Source organism: Saccopteryx leptura, chromosome 11 (assembly GCF_036850995.1).
Source record: "Saccopteryx leptura isolate mSacLep1 chromosome 11, mSacLep1_pri_phased_curated, whole genome shotgun sequence".
Classification (NCBI taxonomy): domain Eukaryota; kingdom Metazoa; phylum Chordata; class Mammalia; order Chiroptera; family Emballonuridae; genus Saccopteryx; species Saccopteryx leptura.
The window spans coordinates 19524100-19550365 of NC_089513.1; the positions used below are offsets into that span (position 1 = coordinate 19524100).

At 37.3% G+C, this 26266-nt stretch overlaps 1 protein-coding gene across 2 annotated transcripts in view; it reads right to left on the reverse strand.

The window, feature by feature from the left end:
* Positions 1–587: 587 nt before the first annotated feature.
* The window catches only part of ME2 (malic enzyme 2), a 45435-nt gene continuing 19756 nt past the window's right edge, over positions 588–26266 (reverse strand). For both annotated transcript variants that reach the window (XM_066352278.1, XM_066352277.1), the window contains exons 6-16: positions 25752–25913; positions 25330–25433; positions 23313–23422; positions 23124–23221; positions 22714–22827; positions 22120–22234; positions 19466–19608; positions 13012–13114; positions 7677–7747; positions 6566–6664; positions 588–1445 (exon numbers count right to left, since the gene is read on the reverse strand). In XM_066352278.1, coding sequence (XP_066208375.1) covers positions 1278–1445; positions 6566–6664; positions 7677–7747; positions 13012–13114; positions 19466–19608; positions 22120–22234; positions 22714–22827; positions 23124–23221; positions 23313–23422; positions 25330–25433; positions 25752–25913 — 1287 coding nt within the window. In that variant the 3' untranslated portion in view covers positions 588–1277. The remainder of the gene's footprint in view (positions 1446–6565; positions 6665–7676; positions 7748–13011; positions 13115–19465; positions 19609–22119; positions 22235–22713; positions 22828–23123; positions 23222–23312; positions 23423–25329; positions 25434–25751; positions 25914–26266) is intronic.

Below are 26266 nucleotides of genomic sequence, written 5' to 3' on the forward strand. Positions count from 1 at the left end.
CCGGCTCGAGCAAGGGGTTACTTGGTCTGCTGAAGGCCTGCAGTCAAAGCACATATGAGAAAGTAATCAATGAACAACTAAGGTGTTGCAATGAAAAACTGATGACTGATGCTTCTCATCTCTCTCTGTTCCTGTCTGTCTGTCCCTATCTATCCCTCTCTCTGTCCCTGTTAAAAAAAATAAATAAATAAAAAATAAAATAAAATAAATAAGTGGAACAACAAATCAACATTTCTCTATCTCTTTCTTCTCTCTATACAATGAAACATTTTTTAAATTAAATTCATCTTTAGTGGAGAAAATCGTCACTAATGCTATTAAAAGAAATATCCCATAGAAACATTTCAAAATTATCTCAAATAAGAGAGCATCACCATTATAATAGAGGTACAATGTCTTCAGTTAAATGACTTACCTAGATCTGAAACATATGACTACTTTGTTTAAAGTCATGATGTCAGCCATAATTTATGCACTAGGTATCCTATAACCCCCCTTGTTAGAAGCATCTATAAATTCAGATGAAAATATATCTTTTTTCATAATAAGCAAAGCTAAATTTTTACTTGGGCAATAAAATAGCATAATTGAAGCAATCAAATTTATCTTTATTAAATAAAAAAGTTACACTATGTTTTTTTATACACTGTTAAAAACAATGACTCTTTTTAAAATTTGTCTAAGGGCAGCGGTAGTTTCCATTTCTCTCTCACAATGTTATAGTTAAGCCTTAAGTTAGTTCCAGGAAATAAATAATAGAGTAGATTTTTCATATTTCTCTAGATCTATATACTGGAAAGGAATTTCAGAGCATAAAGAAGAAATAAAAAAACACTTTAGACAATTTGTTCTTAGAATTTGGTTAAATTTAGCTTTTTCTCAAAATTCTGTGCTCATCTCCACAAAAGTCTGTATTTTAGTAGCCCTAAAATTTAGAGCTGGGAAAGAGATTATTACCTATAATGGTAAATAGCAAATACTTGGGAAAGTGTGTACAAGAGCACAGGTGAACACATTAACAAATACATTTTTAACATCTCTTTGATGTGGGATGAGCTACAAATCAGAATGAAAGCATTATGGTTACTTGAAGGCAGGGTGCTGGTGGGCATTAACATGTTGTTAGCGCGTCTATCCCACACAGAAGTGTAGATTCACGGGGAAAAGTCAGGCAAAGCAGTGGGGAGAATGAAACAGAAAAACCCATAGATTTGAGAACATTATATCTTTGTCTTAAAAAAGGGGTTCCCTGAAGCACGGCGAGTTTGGTAGCACTTCTATTCCTGTAGCGGGGGCGGGCTCGTGGCGGATTCCGGCCATTCATACATATCTGGCAGCAGGGAGTCGTATTCACTTCGCCATATTCTTTCTCTAATGTACTTGGCTTTGTCCTCAGGTTCTGGGTATCGGAAAGCCATTTTATTAGCATAGAGGTATTCCGTGACCTGAAAAGTAAATAAGATTACTGTGTAGGTTATGAGTATTAACCTATGTGAGAGAAAAAGTACTATTAAAACACAGAAAATAAATCTTAAACAATGACATTTCTTTTTTTTCAAGTAAAACATAACATTACTTTGTCTCATTTCAAAACATTTTGAAACTATTGAAAAGTTTTTAAAAGATGAATAAAAATCATCTGCAATCTTACCATAAGTTTGACGTGTTTAAAGTCACCTCCTCACCCCGAATTCCTGACAATCCAACAAACCATTTTAAGCTGAACTGCGTCAGTCTAGTAACCTACTTGGGTAACCCGCCCAGCCCACGTCATTTCTCACCACAGTCCTACTAAAACCATGTGTAGTCTTAGCTGACTGGAGTGCAGTGAAAATCCAACCCAAAGTGAGCCCAGTGTTTTTGCTCTAGAATTAGGAGTAAGAAACATAAAAACTATTATAAATCAAGTATTGGACACTAGAACTATTAAGTCGGGGCCGAAACATACACAAAGCAACTCAGCACGATCACTGAGTACCAGGCATGTTCTAGGTGCTTTACATGCTTATCTTATTTAATTCTCACAAGAACCAAATGAGGGAAGTGCTATTATTGTTTTCCTCATTTTACATATGAAGACACCAGAGTAGGAGGAATTTAAAAGTAATTTGCCAAAGGTAGTTAAGTGAGCTGTGTTTTAAACCCAAAGCATTCTGAATTTAGATCGCAGACCCTAAACGATTAAGCTAGTTTATTTCCCACCTAAATGAGCTTAAGTGAATTTCTGATCTTGGTAACCAAGCCACACGCCATGACTGCTGGTGAGCCTAAGCCCTCTGAGCCTGTTTTGATGTAAAATGAGGTAGTAGGAAAAACTTCCTCACAGGGTACCACAGTACCTGTCTGTTATACAGTAAGTTCAAGTTATGATTTTATTTTAACTTTAAAAATATATAGTAACACATTGTGAAAATATTCAAATAATTATGTCTTTCTCCTCTAATTCCAATTTCAAATGGTGACCACCATGAAAGTTCATTTTAGCTTTCTAAAAGAAAAATTTAACAAAAGATGATGGTTATTAAAAATAATTCTTGCTTAACCTGTGGTGGAGCAGTAGATAAACAGCATCGACCTGGAATGCTAAGGTCACCGGTTCAAAACCCACGCCTTGCCCAGTCAAGGCACAAAGAGAAGCCAATAATGATAGCTGATGCTTCCTATTTCTCCCCCTGCCTTTCTCTCTCCTCTCTGTAAAATCAATCAATAAAACCTTAAATAATCATAATGCTTGGTCCTAGAACTCAATCTCACTGTATTTTGTAATGGCAAATAATTATTTTCTAGTCTATCGTAGGAAACATAATTGTATCCACAGAAATGATGGGGGACAAGACAAGAGAGCAGAGTTTTCCTTGGTCGTGCACAAGGAGACTGGTAGCTATACAGAAATGCTCGGGAGGTATGGGCTGGGGTGGGGGACAGACACGAAGTCCTGCCTTCTCTCCTGATCCCTTGCTCCTAAAAAGGAAAGTCTTAAGCCAATGGAGAAGGAGCCAACTCTCTACCCCTGAGAAAGGGGAAGAGAAATGACCCTAAGGCTATGTGCCCATACCAGCCCCAAACCCAGATCTACTCCTGTTACTACCTTTCATTTAGACATACCAATAAATCTCTTAAGGGACTGGTATCTTCCAAAATCTGTCCCACCTGTAATATCACTATGAATTCTAATGTTGAACTCTACTTATGCTACATAGTTCTGGGCTCTAAAATCTTCCAGTTTTGCAATAGTAAGGTATTCAGACTCTTCAGTCTGGCATTTAGGTGTTATAAAAGTTTAAGATAACTTTCAAATCTTGTCTTAGGCCATTTTTCTACCTATGTTTAAGACTTCAACTCAACTGGTTTGACTACTATTTCCTAAATACATCATCCTTTCCCAAATCCCAGTCTTTAGTTAGTTTATGAGTATTAAAAGAATACAACAATAACATTGAGAGTCAAAGGGGTAAAATCTTATGATCATCAGTATAGAAGTAAAAAATGTAGTTTATGTTAATCCTGGTGTTTAAGAAAATCTTTTTTTTTTTTTAAGAAAATCTTAATAAACTAGGAATAGAAACCTACTTCTTTAAATATAAAAAAAATCTTTCAGCCAAAACTACCATCACATGTAATATTAAAATACAAAAATGCCCTTCTTAATCTAGTTGCTTATAACTGTTCGTAAGAACCAATTAATTTAATAAGATAGGGAGAAAAAAGAGCTACACATAGTATTTTTATTTTTTATTTTTTTAAATTTTTTTGGTATTTTTCTGAAGCTGGACACGGGGAGAGACAGTCAGACAGACTCCCGCATGCGCCCGACCGGTATCCACCTGGCACGCCCACCAGGGGTGGCACACCCACCAGGGGGTGATGCTCTGCCCCTCCGGGGTGTCGTTCTGCCTCGACCAGAGCCACTCTAGCGCCTGGGGCAGAGGCCAAGGAGCCATCCCCAGCGCCCGGGCCATCTTTGCTCCAATGGGGCCTCGGCTGCGGGAGGGGAAGAGAGTGACAGAGAGGAAGGAGAGGGGGAGGGGTGGAGAAGCAAATGGGCGCTTCTCCTATGTGCCCTGTCCGGGAATCGAACCCAGGTCCCCCGCACGCCAGGCCGATGCTCTACCGCTGAGCCAACCGGCCAGGGCCTACACATAGTTTTTTAAACAAGAAATTATTTGCAGAAAGTTCAAACCTCAACAATTCCAAAAGAATTAACTGAGAGGCCTGGCCTGTGGTGGCGCAGTGGATAAAGCATCGACCTAGAACACTTAAACTGCTGGTTCGAAACCCTGGGTTTGCCTGGTCAAGGCACATATGGGAGTTGATGCTTCCTGCTTCTCCCCTCTTCTCTCTTTCTTTCTCTCCCCTCATTAAAATGAATTTTAAAATAAATCTTAAAAAAAGGACTGAGAAACTATTAAAAGAATTAAGATGGTTCAGTAAAGAAACTAGTTATCTGATAAGTTCAGAAAATTAATACCTTCTCTATATATCAGAAATGACCAGCAAGAAAATATATATAGATAGAAAACCTTTATTACATAGTATATCAAAGTTTTAAGTATCTAGGAAAATAAGAGACACACATTTAGATGAAGAGAACAACAGAATTATATTGAAAGACGTAATCACCAAAAATCTATGTGGAGAGAGATACTGAATAGGGAAGAGTCAATACTGAAGGACTCAATTAAAAAGACCTACCATATTCCATGTATAAGACGCACCTTATTTTGGGGGCCGAAGATTTGAGAAAAAAAAAAGTATTATATAAAGTTATAAAACTCAAGTTTTATTCATCATAAAATTCATACAACTCTTTATCACTGTATTCAACAATGAGCACAAAAACAAGTGCAAAAAGTGGGAAATGCAAGTAAAAAAATCTACACCCATGTATAAGATGCATCCAGTCTTTAGACCCCAAATGTTTCGAAAACGTGTGCGTCTTATACATGGGGAAATATGGTACATAATTTATAAATATGACAGTTTTAATGCAGTTGCAGGGTTTTCTTTAAATTAAAAAAAAAGATATAAAAATTCATCCAAAAGAATAAACCATTGAGGACAGACAATACTGAAAATACTGATTTCAGTATATTTCATGATGGGAAATATATAGTCTCAAATAGTATACTTTATATGTACTATAATAATTAAAATAGTGACTAATGATAGACAAATATGGTCAAGGACAGATTCCTAGTCATAGATTCAAATATTTAATGCTAATAAAAGGAGTATTCTTAAGCAGTTGGTGGTCAGGCAACTCGTTAACTACTCAGAAGAAAATATCTCTCTGTCTCATATCATACACTAAAATAAATCTCAGCAGGATTAAAAAGTTTTATGTTATTAAAAACAGAATTAGATAGTTACATAATTCGGGAGTGGGAGAAGGCATTAACATTCACAAAAAGTGCCTGACCTCTGGTGGCGCAGTGGATAAAGCATCGACCTGGGAACACTGAGGTTGCCGGTTCAAAACCCTGCACATGTCTGGTCAAGACACATATAGGAGTTGATGCTTCCTGCTCCTCCCCCCTTTCTTTCTCTCTCTCTCTCTCCCCCTCCCTCCTCTCTAAAATGAATAAATAAATTAAAAAAAAAACAAAACACATTCAAAAAAGTAAGGAACAATCCATAAAATTTAACAATTTCATGAAAAAGCTTTTGAAAAATGACACTTCAAACAATTCCAAGAGTTAAAATAACTGACAATACCTGCATGCAGCAAACTGAATGATCATTACCCTTTATAAAGAACTCTTATAAATCACTATTAGAAAGTAGAAAGACAAATATCATATAAAAACAAGCAAAGGACATGAATAGGCAATTCACAGAAAAATATGATGCTTCAATAAACACAATAAAGTAAGTGCTTTAAATAAAAGTAAGATATAATTCTTACATATCAAATTCACAACATTTAAAAAGTAATAATTCTAAGTCCTGGCAAAGGGAAAACAAATACACTCACATCTAATGGTACAATGTTAATCAGTGCTTTTTTCTGAAGAAGTATTTGGCAATATGTATCAGCAGCCTTAGCATGTTAATAACTTTCATCCTTATGATCAGAAATTTATCTTAAGGAAAGGCAATCACAAATGCATATAAAGACTTATCTAAGGATGTTCACTATAATATTTTTTCTACCAAAATGAAAAGCACTTAAATGTCCAAAGAGAAATGGTTAACTAATTATGATATAATAAGGAAAGAGAATTCCATACAGCATTAATGATCACCACGAGAATTACTATTGAATTACATGGAAAAAGGCTTACAATGTATTAAGTGGAAAAAAGTGCAGTGAAAAAGCAATTATAAAAACAGGCACAGGTGACTGGACATGTGTGAGCCTATGTATGCGCGTATGTTTGGGAAGAAAAAGGACTAAAAGGCAACCAACCCAAAATAATGTGGGTTACATTTTAGTCAAATATTGGTGACCTAAAATTTCTTCTTTGCACCCTCTAAATGTTTCAATTTTTCTTTAATTGACTTGTTACTTACATGGAAAATATGCAACTAAAATTTCCATAAAGAGTTATAAGCTATTACTTACTTTAATAGCAATGTTAATAGAAACTTCCTGAATATCAGCAAGAGGTGGGTAAAGTCTTCCTTGAGCTAGCTCTTTATCTGTCAGTTGATTTGTCAGTGCCTAGAGAGGAAAACAGAACTTTATTTTTGTTTGTTTAAATAACACAGAATAATAGAGACCTAAAAAAATAAAAAACAGTTGGGGGAGCAGAGAATAATACAGGTAATATAATACTCCAGTTTCTGGCAGAAATACACTTAAAGCCTTGCAGAAATTAAAACTGTTCACTACTAAACAATAGAGAATTAACTAGATTTAAAGATTTATGGAAATATTCTACTTAACATACAGAAAATTACAACAGCTACTATGAAAATAAACATCAATATCTGTACTAATGTGAATTCTTCAAAACTCATATTGCCAAGTTGGGAGCTCCCACTACTCCAAATAAATCAGTAACTGTCATTAAAAAAATCGCAAAGAGTTATATTTTATCTATGCTGTCACAATATGTTCCCTTCAGGTATGTATAATACAGGTACAGCAGATGTGTTATAAATATGAAAGGATGAATAGCTTACCATTAAACATTTGAAAACTCATGATAAAAATAATTTTATACAAAAGAAATGGGCAAGTCAGAAAAGTAAAGGATGAAAAACTTCCTTTCCATTCATAAGGCATATATTTAAAACCCATTCTCTTTTTCTTTCTGCTTTTAATCTTTATAATTCATCCTTTCTAAAATAATCAAACAATATTAAATACTTAGGCATGCTCTCCCTCCTGGGAGCAAGCCAGTACCTTTCCTTCCCCCTCTTCATTCCCAGAGGCATGCACCTCCTAAACTCTAAGGGACCCCACAAGACTTGTAATCAGAGATGCAATGAGTTAGCAGCAGCCAGTGCTAACCCCCAGAACCCGGGTTCAAGGCCCCCTTCTCTCTGACTTTCCAGGGAGCTCACAGCAGCCCCGCCTTGGCTCACTTCTTTCCCACAACATTTCTAGAGACCCAAAGCAGCCCCGCCTAGGCGTCTCCCGTTGCATCTCTTATCCTAGGCCCTTCCCCAGCTTTAATTTAAAAAATCACACAAACAAAAAAAAAAACAACCAAAAAAACCGCATTTACCTTTGCAGCTTCTAGGAAAACATGGTCACTAATATGCCGGGTGTTACAGAGAATAACAGCTAAAGCCACGCCTAAAACACATTTTAAACAGTTTATTTAGTAAAGTCACTTTTTAAATTGTGAAAGGAGCCATATAAATTCCTAGATTTAAAGCAAGTCAATGGCCACCCACCTTCACCCTAAAAACCAACCCCCCAAAAAACAAAGCAGCCAAGAAAAACAAATCTAAGCTAAAAATCAAATGATAAACATAATTCTTATTTACTAAAAGAAAATGCTTTTAGAAATGTCAAATGGCTCTTCCCAATTTAGTTTTACATTTATCAAAATTACAAATGCATATAATTCCTCAACACTTGTTACTAAAAACATTAATTCCCAGCCCACCTCTTATTTTAGTTGCTATACGGAGACAACTACTGTGTGTGTGTGTGTGTGTGTGTGTGTGTGTGTGTGTGTGTGTAATTAATTCTAACATGTTTAAATACACAGACAGACATAGAAAGGGTCAGGCAGACAGAAAAGGAGAGAGATGAGAAACATCAATTCTTCGTTGTGGCATCTTAGTTGTTCATTGATCGCTTTCTCATATGTGCCTTGACCAGGATGGCTAAAGCAGAGCGAGTGACACCTTGCTCAAGCAGGCAACCTTGGGCTCAAGCCAGTGACCATGGGATCATGTCTATGATCCCACGCTCAAGTCAGCAAGCCCGCGCTCAAGCAGATGAGCCCACGCTCAAGCCAGATGAGCCCACGCTCAAGCCAGCAACCTCGGGGTTTTGAACCTGGGTCCTCTGCATCCCATCCCAGTCCAATGCTCTATCCACTGTGCCACCACCTGGGCAGAGACAACTACTTTTAATTCTTTTAGCTTACTGCTTTAATATTCATTGCTCTCGCTCTTTTTTTTTTTTTTTTTTTTTTTTTTTTTTTTTTACAGAGGCAGAGATAGGCAGGGACAGACAGACAGGAACAGAGAGAGATGAGAAGCATCAATCATTAGTTTTTCGTTGCGCGTTGCGACTTCTTAGTTATTCACTGATTGCTCTCTCATATGTGGCCTTGACCACGGGCCTTCAGCAGACTGAGTAACCCCTTGCTGGAGCCAGCGACCTTGGGTCCAAGCTGGTGAGCTTTTTGCTCAAGCCAGATGAGCCCGCGCTCAAGCTGGAGAGCTCGGGGACTCGAACCTGGGTCCTTCCACATCCCAGTCCGATGCTCTATCCACTGCGCCACCACCTGGTCAGGCCATTGCTCTCACTCTTAAACGGCTTGCTTACAGTTCTGATTGATTTTTTTTTTTTTTTTAATTTTTTATTTATTCATTTTAGAGAGGAGAGGGAAAGACAGAGAGAGAGAGAGAGAGAGAGAGAGAGAGGAGAGACAGAGAGAGAGAAAGGGGGAGGAGCTGGAAGCATCAACTCCTATATGTGCCTTGACCAGGCAAGCCCAGGGTTTCGAACTGGCGACCTCAGCATTTCCAGGTTGATGCTTTATCCACTGCGCCACCACAGGTCAGGCCTGATTGATTTTTGAGTTTTAAGTATCACCCACTCCTTCCTGTGAGAAACAGACCTTTAGCTTTCTTTCACACTTCCAGCCTTCTCCCTCCTTCCCAATAGAGCATAATTTTGGCTGAATGAACACTCCATGTTTATATTATCATGACTTCTTAAACGTTACTCACAGCAGAGCCATGCATTAATACTGTATCATGATTACTTTTCCTCTTCTGCCTAACTTTATTTTCTCTGAAGTTATTGTCCTATTTTGTTCCTGACTTTGGTTTAACACTTGAAATTTCATGCCAGAACACTCCTTCACTTGTCCAAATTAGCGCCCAGTATTTCAGCCATCTCACACGTACTCCAATTGCACCCTCTAGAACAAATCTGACCTGGCTGCTCTCCATTTCAGACACGGAGTTGTCACCTGGAGCACCCCTCTATCATGATGGGGATGCCTCTCACTTCTAAACTGAATCTGTTTTAAAATCTATTTTGTCTCATATATGTATTGCCACCCAGATTTTTTTTTAAGGTTTTATTTATTCATTATAGAGAGGGGAGGGAGAGAGAGAAAGAGAGAAGGGGAGAGGAGCAGGAAGCATCAACTCCCATATGTACCTTGACCAGGCAAGCCCAGGGTTTTGAACTGGCAACCTCAGCGTTTCCAGGTTGACGCTTTATCCACTGCGCCACCACAGGTCAGGCCCACCCAGATTTTTTTTTTTTTTCTCTGAAGGTAGAAATGGGGAGAGACAGTCAGACAGACTCCTGCATGCGCCCGACCGGGATCCACCCGGCACGCCCACCAGGGGGCGACGCTCTGCCCACCAGGGGGCGTCGCTCTGCCGCAACCAGAGCCACTCTAGCGCCTGGGGCAGAGGCCAAGGAGCCATCCCCAGCGCCTGGGCCATCTTTGCTCCAATGGAGCCTCGGCTGCGGGAGGGGAAGAGAGACAGAGAGGAAGGAGAGGGGGAGGGGTGGAGAAGCAGATGGGCGCCTCTCCTGTGTGCCCTGGCCGGGAATCGAACCCGGGACTTCTGCACGCCAGGCCGACGCTCTACCACCGAGCCAACTGGCCAGGGCCCCACCCAGATTTTTGTTTTCTCATTTCCAGCTTATTAATTCTAATATGTTTAAACTACTATCAGCCTCAGTCACTGAGGCCTTAATTTATTGTATATAGTTCAATTCTAGAATTTAATGGTACTCAGCTGAATATTTTAAGCTTGGCTTTTATCTCTATAAACATAATAAATATAATATTTGTTTCACAATGCTGTCTGATAGAGTTCCAGAGTTTTCTTGTTGTTTTTGCTACTTTTGGTTTGTACTGTCTTGTCTCTTTGTGTATCTTATTATCTTTTCTTTTTTTACCTGGGGTTGTATTTGAAAATTGATTTGTAAAAATAACTTGAGGACCAGGATAAGTAGTGTCTTATTCCAGAGAAGATTCCTGTTTGTCCCTGTCAGGCACTTGTGGGCACCGGCAGTCCAGAACAAAGGCCTGAGGTTTTCCAAAGTCCCCACACGATGCTGCAAACCAGACCCACACTCCAAGTACTGCCTTTAGGCCTGCAGCCCATAAGGAGACACAGTACACTAGAATTCCATCCCAGGGGCCAGACTCCAGCCTTCATCCTCCACGGAAAGCAGGGGTTATGTCTCAGACTTAAGTTTTAAATTTCTTTTCCTGCTTTTAGGCCCGTTTTTACTACCACTATCAGGCTAATTTTATGTCTATATTTATGGTGCTGGTAACTATTATTAATAAGGTTAAAACTTTGAAGTGTTGTACAAAACTTATCAGCTACTAAATTCATTAGTAAAATTTGATATAAAAATGGCTTTGCTAAAATCAGCAAAGTATTCTTTTCCACGCCCTTATGCTTTTATGCCACAGAAATATTGCTGGATAGAAGGGACTGACTTGAACATTATCAAGTTCTAGGGAGTGACAATCAGTGATGGAAGGGTTTCTATTGTAGATGTTAGGTCTCGGAGACACACTACGTGGAGAAAAAAGGAGGAAAATTCATATACAAAAGCACTAGGATATTCACAGGCTAAAATCTCCTTTGACAACAGTTACAGCATGCTTGTTGGACGCCAGGATATGTATGTTCCAAATCTTTGTGTCATGAATTCTTAATTCAAGCCTGTTGTGTCAGCTATTCAGGGAGAGGCCAACAAGGAGAAAGACATAAGTACAAAGAAAATTTGTGTCAAATCCCTATTTTAATCTCAATGTAGTCTTTCACTAAAACGAACAACTAAGAATCACCAGAAATTTATGGAAAATAAATAGAACAAAAGGAGAAATAGTTAAAAGAATCTTAAGTCTCAGGAGACATTTGAAAGAATACTGCAACTTTTTAAAAAGATTAAAGCTGCTATTAAAAATGAGTAACTCTAGGATGAGAAAAAGGTTTTGAGCATTAATTAAAAAGGAATGAGAATCTCATTGTTATCAGCTTTATTATTAGCAACACTGGACACTAAAAATGAAAGGAGAGATATTTTCAAAGGTCTGTGAAAAAAGGCTTCGAATCTATAACTCTACCCAACCGAACTATCAAGGAAAAGGACAAAATAAAGATATTTTCAGAGATGTAAAAACTCAGGAAATTTTTTTCCATGCTTTTATAAGAAAACTCATTCAAAGATGTAATCCAGAAAAGAATGAGACTAATATATAGAGGAACAGCATCAAGAAAGAGAGGAAGAGTGCACATGTTCAAGAGAGAGAATAAGGAAAATGGACTCAAATAATTTGTTGTGTAGGATCAAGGAAAAAATGATGAAAGCTGGGAAAAAATGAAAGAATTCATTATATTTGACACTAGAAAGACTGTCAAAATTTTGTGATATAGAATTGAATATTCCACTTATTTATCAAATTACACTTCATTTAGATGGTGAGTAACATTTACATAATCATGTACTTCCAGAATCAAGCCATAGACAAAGCATGGAAGACAACATAACACAACATAAAGAGCTCTCTACCATGAGTAATATAAACTACCCAACAGCAAGAGACGAAGGAAGAGGTAAGAAAGCTAACCACCAGGTTTTTTCACTTTTCACTGAAATAAAAACTGTCTTAAGTTGTTAACAAAAGCTCTTTAAGTATGTTACATAAAGATAAGGTAACTACTAGGAAAACTAAAAGCTGTGATTACACAAATTGAGTGGCAGAGAGAGGAAGCAGGGTGTCAGAACAGACTATTCCTTCTATTTCACCACTGACAGTGGTTATGGTTGAGAGCTGTGGTAAGGAGGTACCAAGGGGGAATAAAAAGGGTTAAATTCTTTTATAATATTCTGTTCCTTCTGCATTTTTATAACCAAGTACTACATTATTTCTATAATAAAAACAAGTTTAGTGAGCCTGACCTGTGGTGGCGCAGTGGATAAAGCGTCGACCTGGAAATGCTGAGGTCGCCGGTTCGAAACCCTGGGCTTGCCTGGTCAAGGCACATATGGGAGTTGACGCTTCCAGCTCCTCCTCCCTGTCTCTCTCTCCCCTCTCTCTCTTTCTCTCTGTCTCTCCCTCTCTCTCTCCCTGTCTCTCCCTCTCTCTCTCCTCTCTAAAATGAATAAATAAATAAAAAATTAAAAAAAAATAAAACAAGTTTAACAAACAACAGGAATATATACATTTTTTAGGGGACATAGAGGAAGTTGAGTTTGCTAAATTCCCTGAGTTTCCTGTACAATCACACCAAAATCCTGTCAATACCACTGTTCATTTTCATCTTTAAAGAATTTCATGAAGTATGTACATGCCATTATTACCCTACAACATAAATAATGGTGACATTTACCTGGAAAAATATACACGTTGTTTCCTTGACCTGGCGTGAACACCTGCCCGTCACTGAGTTTCACTGGCCCAAACGGACTGCCACTGGCAAACAAACACCTGCCCTGTTAAGAAATGAAATAACCTCGATTTTGTTACTGTATGTGGACCAGAAAACTGAGGTGAATTCGAACAAGATGAAATCCTACAGTAAAGTAGAACACTGTATTATCTGCACACAGGAATAATTTACTATATAACATGATCTTGTCATTAAAATCCTTGTTAGAATGATGTTTGTTTTATGCATAGCATACATTCAAATAAAGTTGAAAGATGTCTATCAATAATTGTTTTTAAACTTTACACTTCCTTAAAAAAAATTTTTAAATGTCGATAGTCAATAAATACCATCCCAAATATTAGAGATTGATGTAAACATCTGTGAATGAAGTGGAGAACGTCAGAAATTAAATCGCTTCCATTTACTGTACATCGGTTGTCTTGGCTCAGTGCCACGGGCTCTAAGTGTTCACTCAGTTAATTCAGCCTGCATAAAAACCTTATGAGGTTATCATTACCTTTTTTTTTTTTTTGAACATATGTTTATTACAGCTGGGGACAGTGCAATGTAGCATTTAGGATAGAAGCAACAGGAGAGAGCCTAGGCCAGGCTGTGCATCAGCTCCCTAGAAATGTTGCAGAAAGAAGCGGGCCAGCCGTGCTGCATGACGCACTGAGAAGTACAAGTCGCAGTGACAGAAGGGAGCCGTGGCGAGGCTGCTGTCAGCTCACTGGAGAGTCAGAGAAAAGGGGGCCTAGGGGACAGATGGGGGGTGAGCCTGGGATGCCTGCTGCTGCTCGCTGCTCCCTGGTTGCAAATCTCTTGGGGACCCGTAGGGTAAAAAAGAAAGGTACAGACATGCACTAGAGAGAAGGTTATCATTATCTTGAGTTCACTGATAAAATAAAATCAGGAAACTAGGGCTTAGCTATTTCCAAGTACTTTGTAAAAAGTCACACACCCCACCCAACCACAGCAGTTAAACTGGAGTCCAAATACTTACTTAGAACTCCAAAGCCCACGGTCTTTTTCTGTTATGCCATAATGCCCTCCAGTTTAGAAAAGAGGTGTTGATATAACCACACTATCAATCCCAGAAAAAAATGGCATGTTGCCTTATTAAGAAAAATGTTTCCAAATTTGCTGTAATTATTTATTTTAGTACTGCATTCTATAATGGCATATCATAAACGTTACTGGCACATTCTGTAGTGCTAAGAGAAGTAGATGCAACATTAATTTATAAAACAAAACCCTTTATATATAATTTTCCCCCAAAAAAGTCTATCTCCCCCTACACACACAAATACCTTTCCCTGGCAAAAAATAAGACAAACGGCAAGAAGAAAACAATATCTCTCTAATAGGATAACCTATCTTGTAATAATCAAGGTATAACTAACATATAAATGATATGTTTAAACAGGACCTTGGATTAAGTTAAAAAGTGATTTACAGGCCTTGGCCGGTTGGCTCAGCGGTAGAGCGTCGGCCTGGCGTGCAGGAGTCCCGGGTTCAATTCCCGGCCAGGGCACACAGGAGAGGTGCCCATCTGCTTCTCCACCCCTCCCCCTCTCCTTCCTCTCTGTCTCTCTCTTCCCCTCCTGCAGCCAAGGCTCCATTGGAGCAAAGTTGGCCTGGGCACTGAGGATGGCTCTGTGGTCTCTGCCTCAGGCGCTGGAATGGCTCTGGTTGCAGCAGAGCGACACCCCAGATAGGCAGAGCATCGCCCCCTGGTGGGCATGCCGGGTGGATCCCGGTCGGGCTCGTACAGGAATCTGTCTGACTGCCTCCCCGTTTCCAACTTTGGAAAAATACACACAAAAAAAAAAAAAAAAAAAAAGAAAGAAAGAAAAAGTGATTTACAGAAAACTGAACTATGTTCATTAGGGTAGTAATAACAAACTACCATGGATATCTTAACATTCAAGGGAACTATGTCTAATAATCTAAAACATAAATTATTATGAGTATAATATCTAAGTGTCATTCTTTGAAGTACAAAAGACCCTTAGCATTAGTAGATTTAACACTCAAGAATTTGACACCTTCGGTTGATCTGAAGGTCCATAATGTATAGTAATTAGTACTTTTACAAGATGTACTTTTAATTTCAAAATTGTACAAAGTTTAAGTGTTGAAACAAGTTAGCTACATTCTTAGTGGTGAGTTCAAGTGACTAGCTTGGACCTACAACTATATCATTTTCTACAGATAGCTTTTATTATTCTAAATCTGTTTTAGGCATAGCTCTACTTGCGACAAGCTTTGTTTCTTTGAACATTAACATTAGTTCCTGCTTAATGCCATACGTGTTACTACAATAATAATGTGTGTAATAATAAAGATATGGGGCACCATTAATTTTAATAGCTTCATAAAGTGGGTTATACAATAAGTACTTTATGGGAAAAGTATATACCTCATAATACCAGCAAATTTGGAGATTTAGAAAGGTCTTGGGAACATTCTCTAGAATGGTAAGATTCTACAGCAGTTCATCTTCTTTAAGCCATCTTTTTTTTCTTTCATAATCCACCTATTCCTTAAATGTTGCCAGAACTTAATGATAACAGTATTTTCATTCTGAAGACCAAACTGGCCTATTCTTTGTTCAAGAGCAATTGCTGCTTTCTCAGTGAGGGTATTAGGGTAACACCAAGACATCTCCCACTGAAATCAAAAGGAGACTAAAAATTTAAGAGGTGACTGCAAATACATAAACGTGTCATTATTTTATGTGACACTAAAGAAAGAAATTACATAAAATTAAACTATAATGTAATGCTTTTAAAATCATTTTTAAGAGATAACATAATTTCAAAGTTATAAAAATTGTGAAAAACATTTTATCTCAAAACTGGTGAAATCTAGTACATGAAATTAGTCTCCTTGGGGAGTTTTATTCATCACAATGACATCTATTAAATAATATTTATTCTTTCAAAAAATAAAATTCATAAATATTTAAATAATATTCTAGTGACATACTATATTGCTCAAAATATTTAAATTTTTTGGATTTTGGAAATGCTGGAGTCATGATACACTGAGTATATCTATTCAATAGTCATTGTATAAGACTGAGATTTAATTTTAGGGTCAACAGTCATTAGTTTTAAGTAGTAAAGACTGATAAATAGGATGAACAATCAAGTTAAAAGTAATACTGTGCTTTGGTAAAAGGTAAGAGTATACTAAAGAGACTGATTTTTATTTTAATATCTATATGCTGACTTTTAGGATTATTTCAAAAGAAAAGATTTCAATAATTATAACTGTTGGAAACCAATATTCAAGAGACTTTATTTTGACTAACACAGGGTGGTGATAGAGAAGCAAAAGAAATTTTGAGAGAATATGTGTCAAAAAAATTTTAACAATGAGAAAGAGAATGATCATTTTACCAAGTACATGAATATTATTAAATTCAGCGAGTTTTGAGAGAGAGAAATGGCCTTGGTAATGGTCTTCCAGGTTGTTTCATACCAACTCTCCCTCTGGTAACGATGAGAAAAACTGAGTAAAATATATTAAAAGTATTTTTCAAAGAAGTAGGAGTGCTAACAAGATAGTGAGTTTGGAAGTGGGAGACATTTAAGATCCAAAAGAAGTTAAAAGCAGCTATGCAAGCACAGCATTTGAAGCTTCCCCTCTCAAGGTGACTGCTGATTTCAAAAACAACATCTGTGGCTAAGACCTAAGTAATGAAGTTATCAGAAGTCTTATGATATCATAGAGAAGAGTAAAGTTCAGGGACGTCAAGGGATGAGGGATGCTGATAACCCCCCCAGGGCATTTGATGCACACTCAAAAGGAGAATGGGTAAACTATGGAAACAGATATGTGGAAACAGTCCTCACATGGACTGTATCCTGATTCGATTAGTATGAGCTACCCCAGAGGAAAAGGTAAAACCCCTCTGGTAGAAGATAACTTCATTCAAAGACTCAAATTAGTGCTACAGTTCTTCATCTACACCAGGGGTCAGGAACCTTTTTGGCTGAGAGAGCCATGAACGCCACATATTTTAAAATGTAATTCCGTGAGAGCCATACAATGACCCGTGTACGTTACGCATTATCCATTAAAAATTTGGTGTTGTCTCAGAGGACAGATGTGATTGGCTCCAGCCACCCGCAACCATGAACATGAACGGAAGGAAATGAATGGATTGTAATACATGAGAATGTTTTACATTTTTAACGTTATTTTTTTTATTAAAGATTTGTCTGCGAGCCAGATGCAGCCATCAAAAGAGCCACATCTGGCTCGCGAGCCATAGGTTCCCGACTCCTGATCTATACTATCTCTAACTCAATAAAAAAACAAAAGATAAAACTAGGCTTACAAAAAGACAAGAACTGGATAGCTAAGAGAAAAGAGAAAGACAGATAATACTAATGACTGACAGAGAATTAGATATTTACTACCATCAGGCATTAACTTTAATTATGATTCATATATTCAAAAATTAAATGACGATGAAAAATTTAAGCATGGAACTACAACTCAAACAAAAGGATCAAATAAATATTTCAAGATTATTGTTAAAATTGTGAGGTGTGATAATGATACTGATTAAATTTTTTTTAAAACTCCTTAACTTTTGAGAGATATAATATTTATAACAAAATGATACGATGTCTGTGATCTGATTCAAAATAATTTGAGATGGGTATAATGTAGAAGAAACAAGATAATTGAAGACTTGATTATTTTTGAAGCTAGGTATTGGTACATGAAAGTTAATTATATTCTTCTCTCTGCTTTTATATGTTTGAAATTTACTATAATAAAAAACTTTTTTAATAGAGTGCAGACAAAAACATTTATAACAGATTTATTAATTATTCTCAAGGACATTACCTAACAATTACTGCTCGATATTATTGTAAACAAGCCTTTGAAAATCACTTCCTATAGCCACTTAAAGATCATAGACAGTGATAACATTGTAGAGATTACTAACATAAAATACAGAACAGTAGGAAAAAAACCCAACTGTCCTAATGGTATAAAGGAGATACTTGTAATTGGAATTTAACCCAATGAGTGGCAGTGTCAAAGAATTTTTTTTCTTTTTCTTTTTTTTTTTAAATTTACTCATTTTTAGAGAGGAGAGGGAGAGACAGAGAGAGAGAGAGAGAGAGAGAGAGAGGAGAGACAGAGAGAGAGAAGGGGGGAGGAGTTGGAAGCATCAACTCCCATATGTGCCTTGACCAGGCAAGTCCAGGGTTTCGAACCAGCGACCTCAGCATAGTGTCAAAGAATTTAAAAGAACTAAATCTTAACTTGGATGAAAGTAAAAAATTTTTTCCAGACAGCAAAAGATGACTAAAAAAAAAAGGCCACCATAGAGACAACTAGTGAAGAAATATTCAAAAGTGGATAATAAGACTTTTTTCATGAAATGTGTGGGCAAGAAAGCAGTATTTGTAAAGTGATTATATCTATAAAATGCAATTTTAAGTTGTTACTAAATTAATTATTATAAAAAGAATCAAACAAATTCTACAAATGAAAAATACAATAAAACTACAAATCTAACAACAGATTAGCACAGCTAAAAAGGGAATATACAAACTGGAAGACAGGTATAAAGAAAATCATCAGACTGAAACAGGACAGTATACATAAAAAACAGTTTAAGAGATATATGACATATGGTAAAAAGTCTAACATTCATATTATTGGAGTACCACAAGAGGAGGAACAGAATGTGGCCAAATCAGAGCTATTGCCAAAATCGCACCCCCCATCCTCACAAAGGACATGAAGCCACCGAGTCAGGAGCTCTACAATTCTCAGATGGAATAAATACAAAGACAACTACACCTAGGTCCACTGTAGTAAAACTGCTTAAAGCCAAAATAAAATGATATAACAAAAGGAAAACAGTGGGCAGAAAACAATATAATTATATCATCAAAGTCCTGAAATACAGTATTTTCCAGCTTTTACTTCTGTGCACAGTGAAATATCCCTCAAAATGAAGGCAAAATAGAAACATCATTAAGAAAATTAATCAAACAAATAATAAGCAAAGTTCTTCTGGTAGAGAGTTCTTCTATCAATGATCCTAGACTGAGGCACAGAAATGCAGGAAAAACAAATGGCAATACAAAATATTAAAATTTAGTTAAATCTAAATAAATAATTTTTGTTTAAAACATTGTCTTTTGGGGTTTAAAATAGACAATTAAAATGTACAATAGCACAAAAGGCATAAGGGTGTTAAAAAACAGGATTATGAGGTAATTACTTTCCAGAATTGTTACAAGTGATAATGAATATGAGAATCTGATGAGCCATAGATGTGTTGTAACCTCCAGAGTAACCATGAAAGTTATGCAAGGTGGCTAATAGCGGGGAAATAGACACAATCACCCCACTCAATTATTATTAATACCTGTGTGAGCGTATATGCTTCTTCAGCTGTGCACTCAGCCTTTGCTGTAGGATTACTTAATGCAAATATTATAGGCCTTTCATTGATATCAGCCATGGCTTTGAGGACGTCAGGAGTGAAAAGTCGGCCAGCTCCTGCAACTCCTGTAGTGAATAAACAGAAAAACAGCCAACTTCGTCACAGGTAAAAGAAAACAATTCTTACCAACAGCATTTCTACAATAAATGTAACACAACAAAAGCACAGGTTAAAAACTCCCACTACAAAGATAGATTCTGCATTGGAAATAATTCTATAGGACCACAATCTCAAATCTGAAAAGAAAAACCATACAATGTTAAGTTTTCACTTAAAATATTTATTGTCCAACCCAGACATAGTAAATTGTAGAAAATTTTTAAAAAGTATAAGAACTTCTTCATCACTATATCTAATTAAGATAAAATGTGCTACAACATGGATGAACCTTGAGGATATCATGCTAAGTAAAATAAACCCGTCACAAAAAGACAAATACTATATGATTCCACTTGGATGAGGTATCTAAAGTAGTCAAATTCATAGATACAATAGAATGGTGGTTGGCGGGGACTGGGATATGCAGTTGTTGTTTAATGGGGTACAGAGCTTCAGTTTTGCAAGATGAAGAGAGTTCTGGAAATTGGTTGCACAGCAAAATGAATGCACTTAACAATAGTGGACTGTACACTTAGAAATGGTTATGATGGCTGTTTTTTTTTAAAGATTTTATTAATTTTAGAGAAAGAAGGAGGGAGGGGGGGAGCACAGTCATATATAGTTGCTTCATTTCAGTTGCTCACCGATTGCTTCTTGTCAATGTGCCTTGACTGAGGCAGGGCCAGAGATCTCAGCGCTCCAGGTTGCCTCTCTATCCACTGCACCACCACAGGTCAGGCTATGATGGCCAATTTTAAGTTATGTGTACTTCACCACAATTAAAAAGTTTTAAAAAGATGAAACCTTACAATTCAGATGTTAAATTGTTAAGGTCTGTGGTACTTGTTATAAAATAATAGGAATTCAGAAGGAAAGAAAAGATCACCTGGACTACAGCAGTTCACTTTCTTGACATATAATAGTTCAATTTAACTAGTACAACATCTCAGACACTGTATTAAGCCATTAGGACATAACAATGTGTATAACACAGGTAGCTTCTAGTTGAGAGGAAAACAACAAAATAGACAGAAAACCTGTACCATGTGCTAAGTATGCAGTGTTAAAGGACGCATGGCATGCCGGAAGAACACCTAAGCCTGTGGTGGGAATCTGGGGATGACTAAGTGACGCCCCCACAAAGTTTATATCCAGTACAAAGACGTATTTAATAGTCAAAATAACCTTTAATTCCATTTTATAAACTGTTACATAATATATAACATACATAACAGTTTATAAAATATTTGTCTGGCTGGAGACCAGTTTTAATGTTGCTGTCATTCCTGGTCAGATCAAATATTCACAAATCTTGAGCAGTTGTTTAACATCTCTGCGCCTGTTTTTCTTATGTAAAAAATAATTTTATTTTTTTTTTTTGTCTTTTTCTGAAGCTGGAAACAGGGAGGCAGTCAGACAGACTCCCGCATGCACCCGACCAGGATCCACCCGGCACGCCCACCAGGGGGCGATGCTCTGCCCATCCGGGGTGTCGCTCTGTTGCAACCAGAGCCACTCTAGTGCCTGAGGCAGAGGCCATGGAGCCATCCCCAGCACCTGGGCCATCTTTGCTCCAATGGATCCTTGGCTGTGGGAGGGGAAGAGAGAGACAGAGAGGAAGGAGAGGGGGAGGGGTGGAGAAGCAGATGGGCGCTTTTCCTGTGTGCCCTGGCCGGGAATCGAACCTGGGACTTCCACATGCCAGGCCGACGCTCTACCACTGAGCTAACCGGCCAGGGCTAAAAAAGGAATTTATACTCAGTGTTTCTCCACGTGGAGGTTCACAGACATAGTCTTAGGAGTTCATTAGTTCTAAAACAATTACTTTTTTTGTTTGTTTCCTTGACCCTATAGGGATGGAGTCAATGGGCAGATTCTTAAATGAGATGACCTTTGAGATTTCTGCTTCCTCTAAAAACTGAGTTCTAATCAATGAAGAAGCTAATAAAGACATTCTTTTCCTGACACAGAAACTTACTTTTTGTGACTGTTTTGCTATTCAGCATTCAATAGGGCTCCTACATGAAACAGGTAAAATTAAAAGAAAAATTGTAGATTTAAATCGTAATGCTATGTTGGAAATGAAATAGCTCCCCTTTTAAAGACTTAGATTTTCTGCCGTGAACTTAATGCCATGTTGGTATTGTCTCTTTCCAATGAAAATCTTTGACTTTGCATAGAATATTCTTGGTACAGTGTGTCAAATGACTTTGTCTTTTTAGGTTTGGGCCCAACAGTCACGTCAACTCTAAGTAAAGCATGATCAATGTCACAGCTTCTAGCACTCAATAAGACAAGCAACAAACGTCAACTAAACTTTCTTTACACACTAGGATCAAAGAAGCTATTACAGAAAACATCATCTACGCCGAAAGCTAGGTAAAATCTATCATCTCATTTTTAGTAATCCTACAGTTAAGTTTTAACGGGCAACATACAGTTAAGTAAGAGAATGATCTGTCAGCAACTTTACTTACCAATTATAACTGAGGGTTTAAGGATATTTACTGCATCTTCAAAAGTATCAGGTATGCTCTTTGGGGCTGAGTGAGCAAATGGTTCTTGATGACTGTCTATTTTAGCTTTCCGCTCCTAAGTTGTTACATAAAACAAAGTATTTTTGGTAAATGCTAATTGAGGATTACCTGAAAAGACATCATTATCAGTCACATATGATCGCCAGAAGGCTTAACAAACTTTTGCTAAAATATCAGATGTCCTGCCAATGATTTAGTTAGAATCTTCTGGGTTCCAGTTAAAAACCTAGTTTTAGAAAGGTCAAGTGCAATTATTTTCTTCGAGGTTATCTGACCTCTTAAGGGTCAGAGATCCAAGCATGAAAGAATAAGTCTGGTGCCAACATAGAGATTATGATTTGAATATGAAGCAAGAATCTTTATAAAAGACAAAAGTTTGAGACTGGAGGATTTCTGTTGTGAATATATTGGAAGGTCCCCAACTAGTACAATTTGGATAGTCCAGTAAGATATAAAATTTTAAAAACTGATAATGTTTTAAAAATCAAACTGAAAAACCAAATTCTTTGGTTCTCCAACTTCTAAATGCCTTACCTTAAATAATAAACCAAACTTGTCAACCATCCAAATTTTCTTTTGTGCCTCTTCTTTTGAGAGACCATTTTCTACCATAGCCATAACGATAAGGTCTGCAATCCCAAGAGCAGCCTGTCCAACAGAACAAACACTTAAAACATGTAGACTACGATGCAATGCTTAAATTACTTCAGGTATTAATATTATATGTTATGCGTAATATTTGGTTTATTCGTCTCTTACAAATCACACAAAGTTGATTCTATGATAGTCTCTCTAAGCATATTTTAAATTGCCTACTTTAAAACAGAAATCTTGAATTATAAGCTCTCCATATCTACCTCAACAAAATAAGCTCATTATCCCCCACTTTCCAATTCTAAAGAAGAGTGTTGGTTTTAAATTCAAAAAAGCTTACAAAAACTTACCTCTCCTGCTCCAAGGAACAAGATTTTGTGTTCTGAGATTGGTTTACCAATAACCTTTTGGGCTGCAAGAAGGCCAGCTAGAGCAACTGCAGCCGTCCCTACAGAAAAATAGAAGATTTTTAAAAAGAAATGTTCACATAAAGGGTTTAAAAAGTAAAAATCAAACCTAAAGTTATCTTTTTGCTTTACCTTGAATATCATCATTGAAGGTACAGTATTTTTCTCTATATTTTCTCAAGAACCTGAATGCATTATGATTTCCAAAGTCTTCAAACTGAATAAGTGTGTTCTGTCCATATCTAAAAAACAGTAAAACCCATAACAGTTGTGTTAGAAATCTGCTACTAAACAGCTTTCCTGTCTAATATTCCTTACGATAGCATTAAAAAGTAATATCTGTTAGTTCATTTTGGGCCATCTGGCAATTTTCAGAGTCTGTAAAAGCTTAGACTCAAAATGTAGAAATCTATTTTCCATTTCAAAAAAATCTATGGGGTCCTTAAAATGAACGTAGTACCATGGTGAGCCTGTGAGATGTTAATCTACATAAATGATTTCCAAGTGCCTAGGAGGCTGCTGAGCACACATAAGCACTAAACAACTTCCTTAAAAAAGCGATTTTGTCTCTGAGTCTCAAATGTGTATATATTGGCTATGTATACTCTCATGATAGTAGCAGTTAAATGGCAACACAGAAAGTATACAAATAAAAGGTTAAAAAAATAATTGCTGTATGAGTTCATGGGCATTCAGGAAAGACACCAATCATCTTGGTGAGATGGGTTAGTAAGGGAAGGTTTGAAAAGGAGGTGGGACTTTATTTGGGCCCTGACAGAACAACAAAAAGTCAAAAGCAAGGTATATTTTGGTGACCCTAATTTTTCAACAGTCTGGCTATATAATTCAGGGTTCATATGAAAAAATAAGAGAGAAACTGATTAAGGTAAGTCAGGGCCAGATATGGGAGAATCTGGAATGCCAATTTAGGAATGGGGACTTTATTCTGCATGTCATGTGGGATCACTGAAGGCTCCAGAGAGGGAAAGAATTCGTGGAAGACTCTCTTTAGGAACAGTAAACGGATGTGTAGCACAGGCTGGTGTGGGGAGAGGAGAGAAAGACAGGAGAAGCAGCTGGGAAGACTATAGCATGAGGACAACAAGATCTCAAGCACAGCCACAGGAAATTAAAGGGACAATTGTGAGGCATTAGAATAAGCAAACAGACCTTGATGATGGGGACCAACTGGGAAGTAAGGGAGCAGCTGGCCACATGCAACCTGGATCACTAAGAAGATACCAGTTGATTGCCTAAGGTAGAAAAGTGGGGAGGCGGCAATTTGTTTTAGATATGTCAACCTTGCCTCTGAAAAGAAATTAATTTTTTCGTATCTTTTATGTACCAGTAATTTAAAAGGTAGGGCAGGGATAGGCTAGTAAAGAGTTAGGACTTTAACCTATGGCAACAAAAAACCAATTAGAGATTTCAAGCACAAGAGTAACACAGTGAAGTACAAGTTCTAAAAAAATTAATCTGGCGGTCATGTGCAGATGAACTGGAGAGGACAGAAACTGGAAAAAGGTTTAGAAAAACCCAGAAGAGAGATGAGAATCTGTAGAAAGGCTATGGCAATGGAAAAGAGGAGATCTATTTCTGAGGCATTTAAGTGGTACCACTAACTGGACCTGAGAACTGGGGACGGAGGGGGAGTCAAAGATACACCAAGATCACAGGTTTGGCGACAGGGTGAATGTTACTGCCATTAGTAGGGGCTGGAAACACCAAAGATTAGCAGCTTGGAAAGGGAAGGAGTTGTTTTGGACATGGATCTGAAAGAACAGAATGTCTGGATGGAGAATTCCAGGCCTCAGAGGGAGCTGGGACCCCACAGATGGGTTTTCACGGGCTTAGGAGGCACATGCATAAAGGCCACAGCTTACATGCCTCAGAGAGAAGAGAGCCACGAACTCATTCAGATTTAATAAAAGTGAGCAAGAACCAGTGAAGATGACTAAAGAAAGAAAAAGGTGGGTGAAAGACCAAGTTAGGAAAATCTCAGCAGTCAAGAGAAGAAGAAGGCGAGTGCTGACTCCCCTCAGATGTCGGACAACTCAGGAAAGCAAGGCAGAGTACGTAGGGTAGCACCACATGTCACTACAACCAATCAGCAGGAAATAACGAAGGTTCTCAAAAATTTTAAAAATACCTGTCAGTAATGGCTTTCATAAACTCATCGATCAGATCATCGTAACGTTGTGATCGGTCTCTTTTCTGATACAACCCCATGTAAAATGGATCTTTCAACAGTGCCTATAAAATAGACCAAACGTAAGAATAAAATTATTTTGTTACATAACCAGTTTAAATAGATTCTTTAAAACAAAAGTGGCAAAATAACAAAAGTGACTGATATACAATAGTTCTTTAATTCTTACTGCCCTTCTTCAAGAAACATTTAATAGGCTTAAGTTACTATTATTTGTATAAATACTAAAAGCAGAGTCTAAGACAAAGTTCAACTTCTAATTACAAAGATTCCCCTTCTTCTATTATTGCCAAAAGAGGAAGTTAATAAGAATACTTTATAATGTGGAAGGAGGATCAGAGGGGGCAAGTGGTTCTACTTACTGGGTTATCAGTCCCTACATCAATGCACACAGGCAGGCATCGATCGGGCCGTATTCCTGCACAAGCTGTATACAAGCACAGTTTTCCTACTGGGATTCCCATTCCGTAGACACCCAGATCTCCAAGACCCAGAATTCTCTCTCCATCAGTCACCACAACAGCCTTAATTACCAAAAAAGAAAAGAAAAAATTAATTAATTCAAAGTTGTCAAAATGGGACATTAAAAAAATAAAAGTATTTAAAAAAGATTTTCTTGATACTTTTACTCTCATGTTTAAAAATAAAATTGCCTCTTGATTCACTTCCAAAATAAACCAACCAAGCATATTTAAAATTCTAGGATTTCTGGAATCTAGATGTCAAAAAGAGAATTAACTAGATTCAATTTCCTATCTTTGGTTTAGGAACAGAATGCTTCTGACTGAAGGATCAACTTAAAGGATCTTCACAAAGACTAAACAGTGGGGTGGAGAACAAACGTCTGATATACTAACCACAAGAGAAAAATAACAGT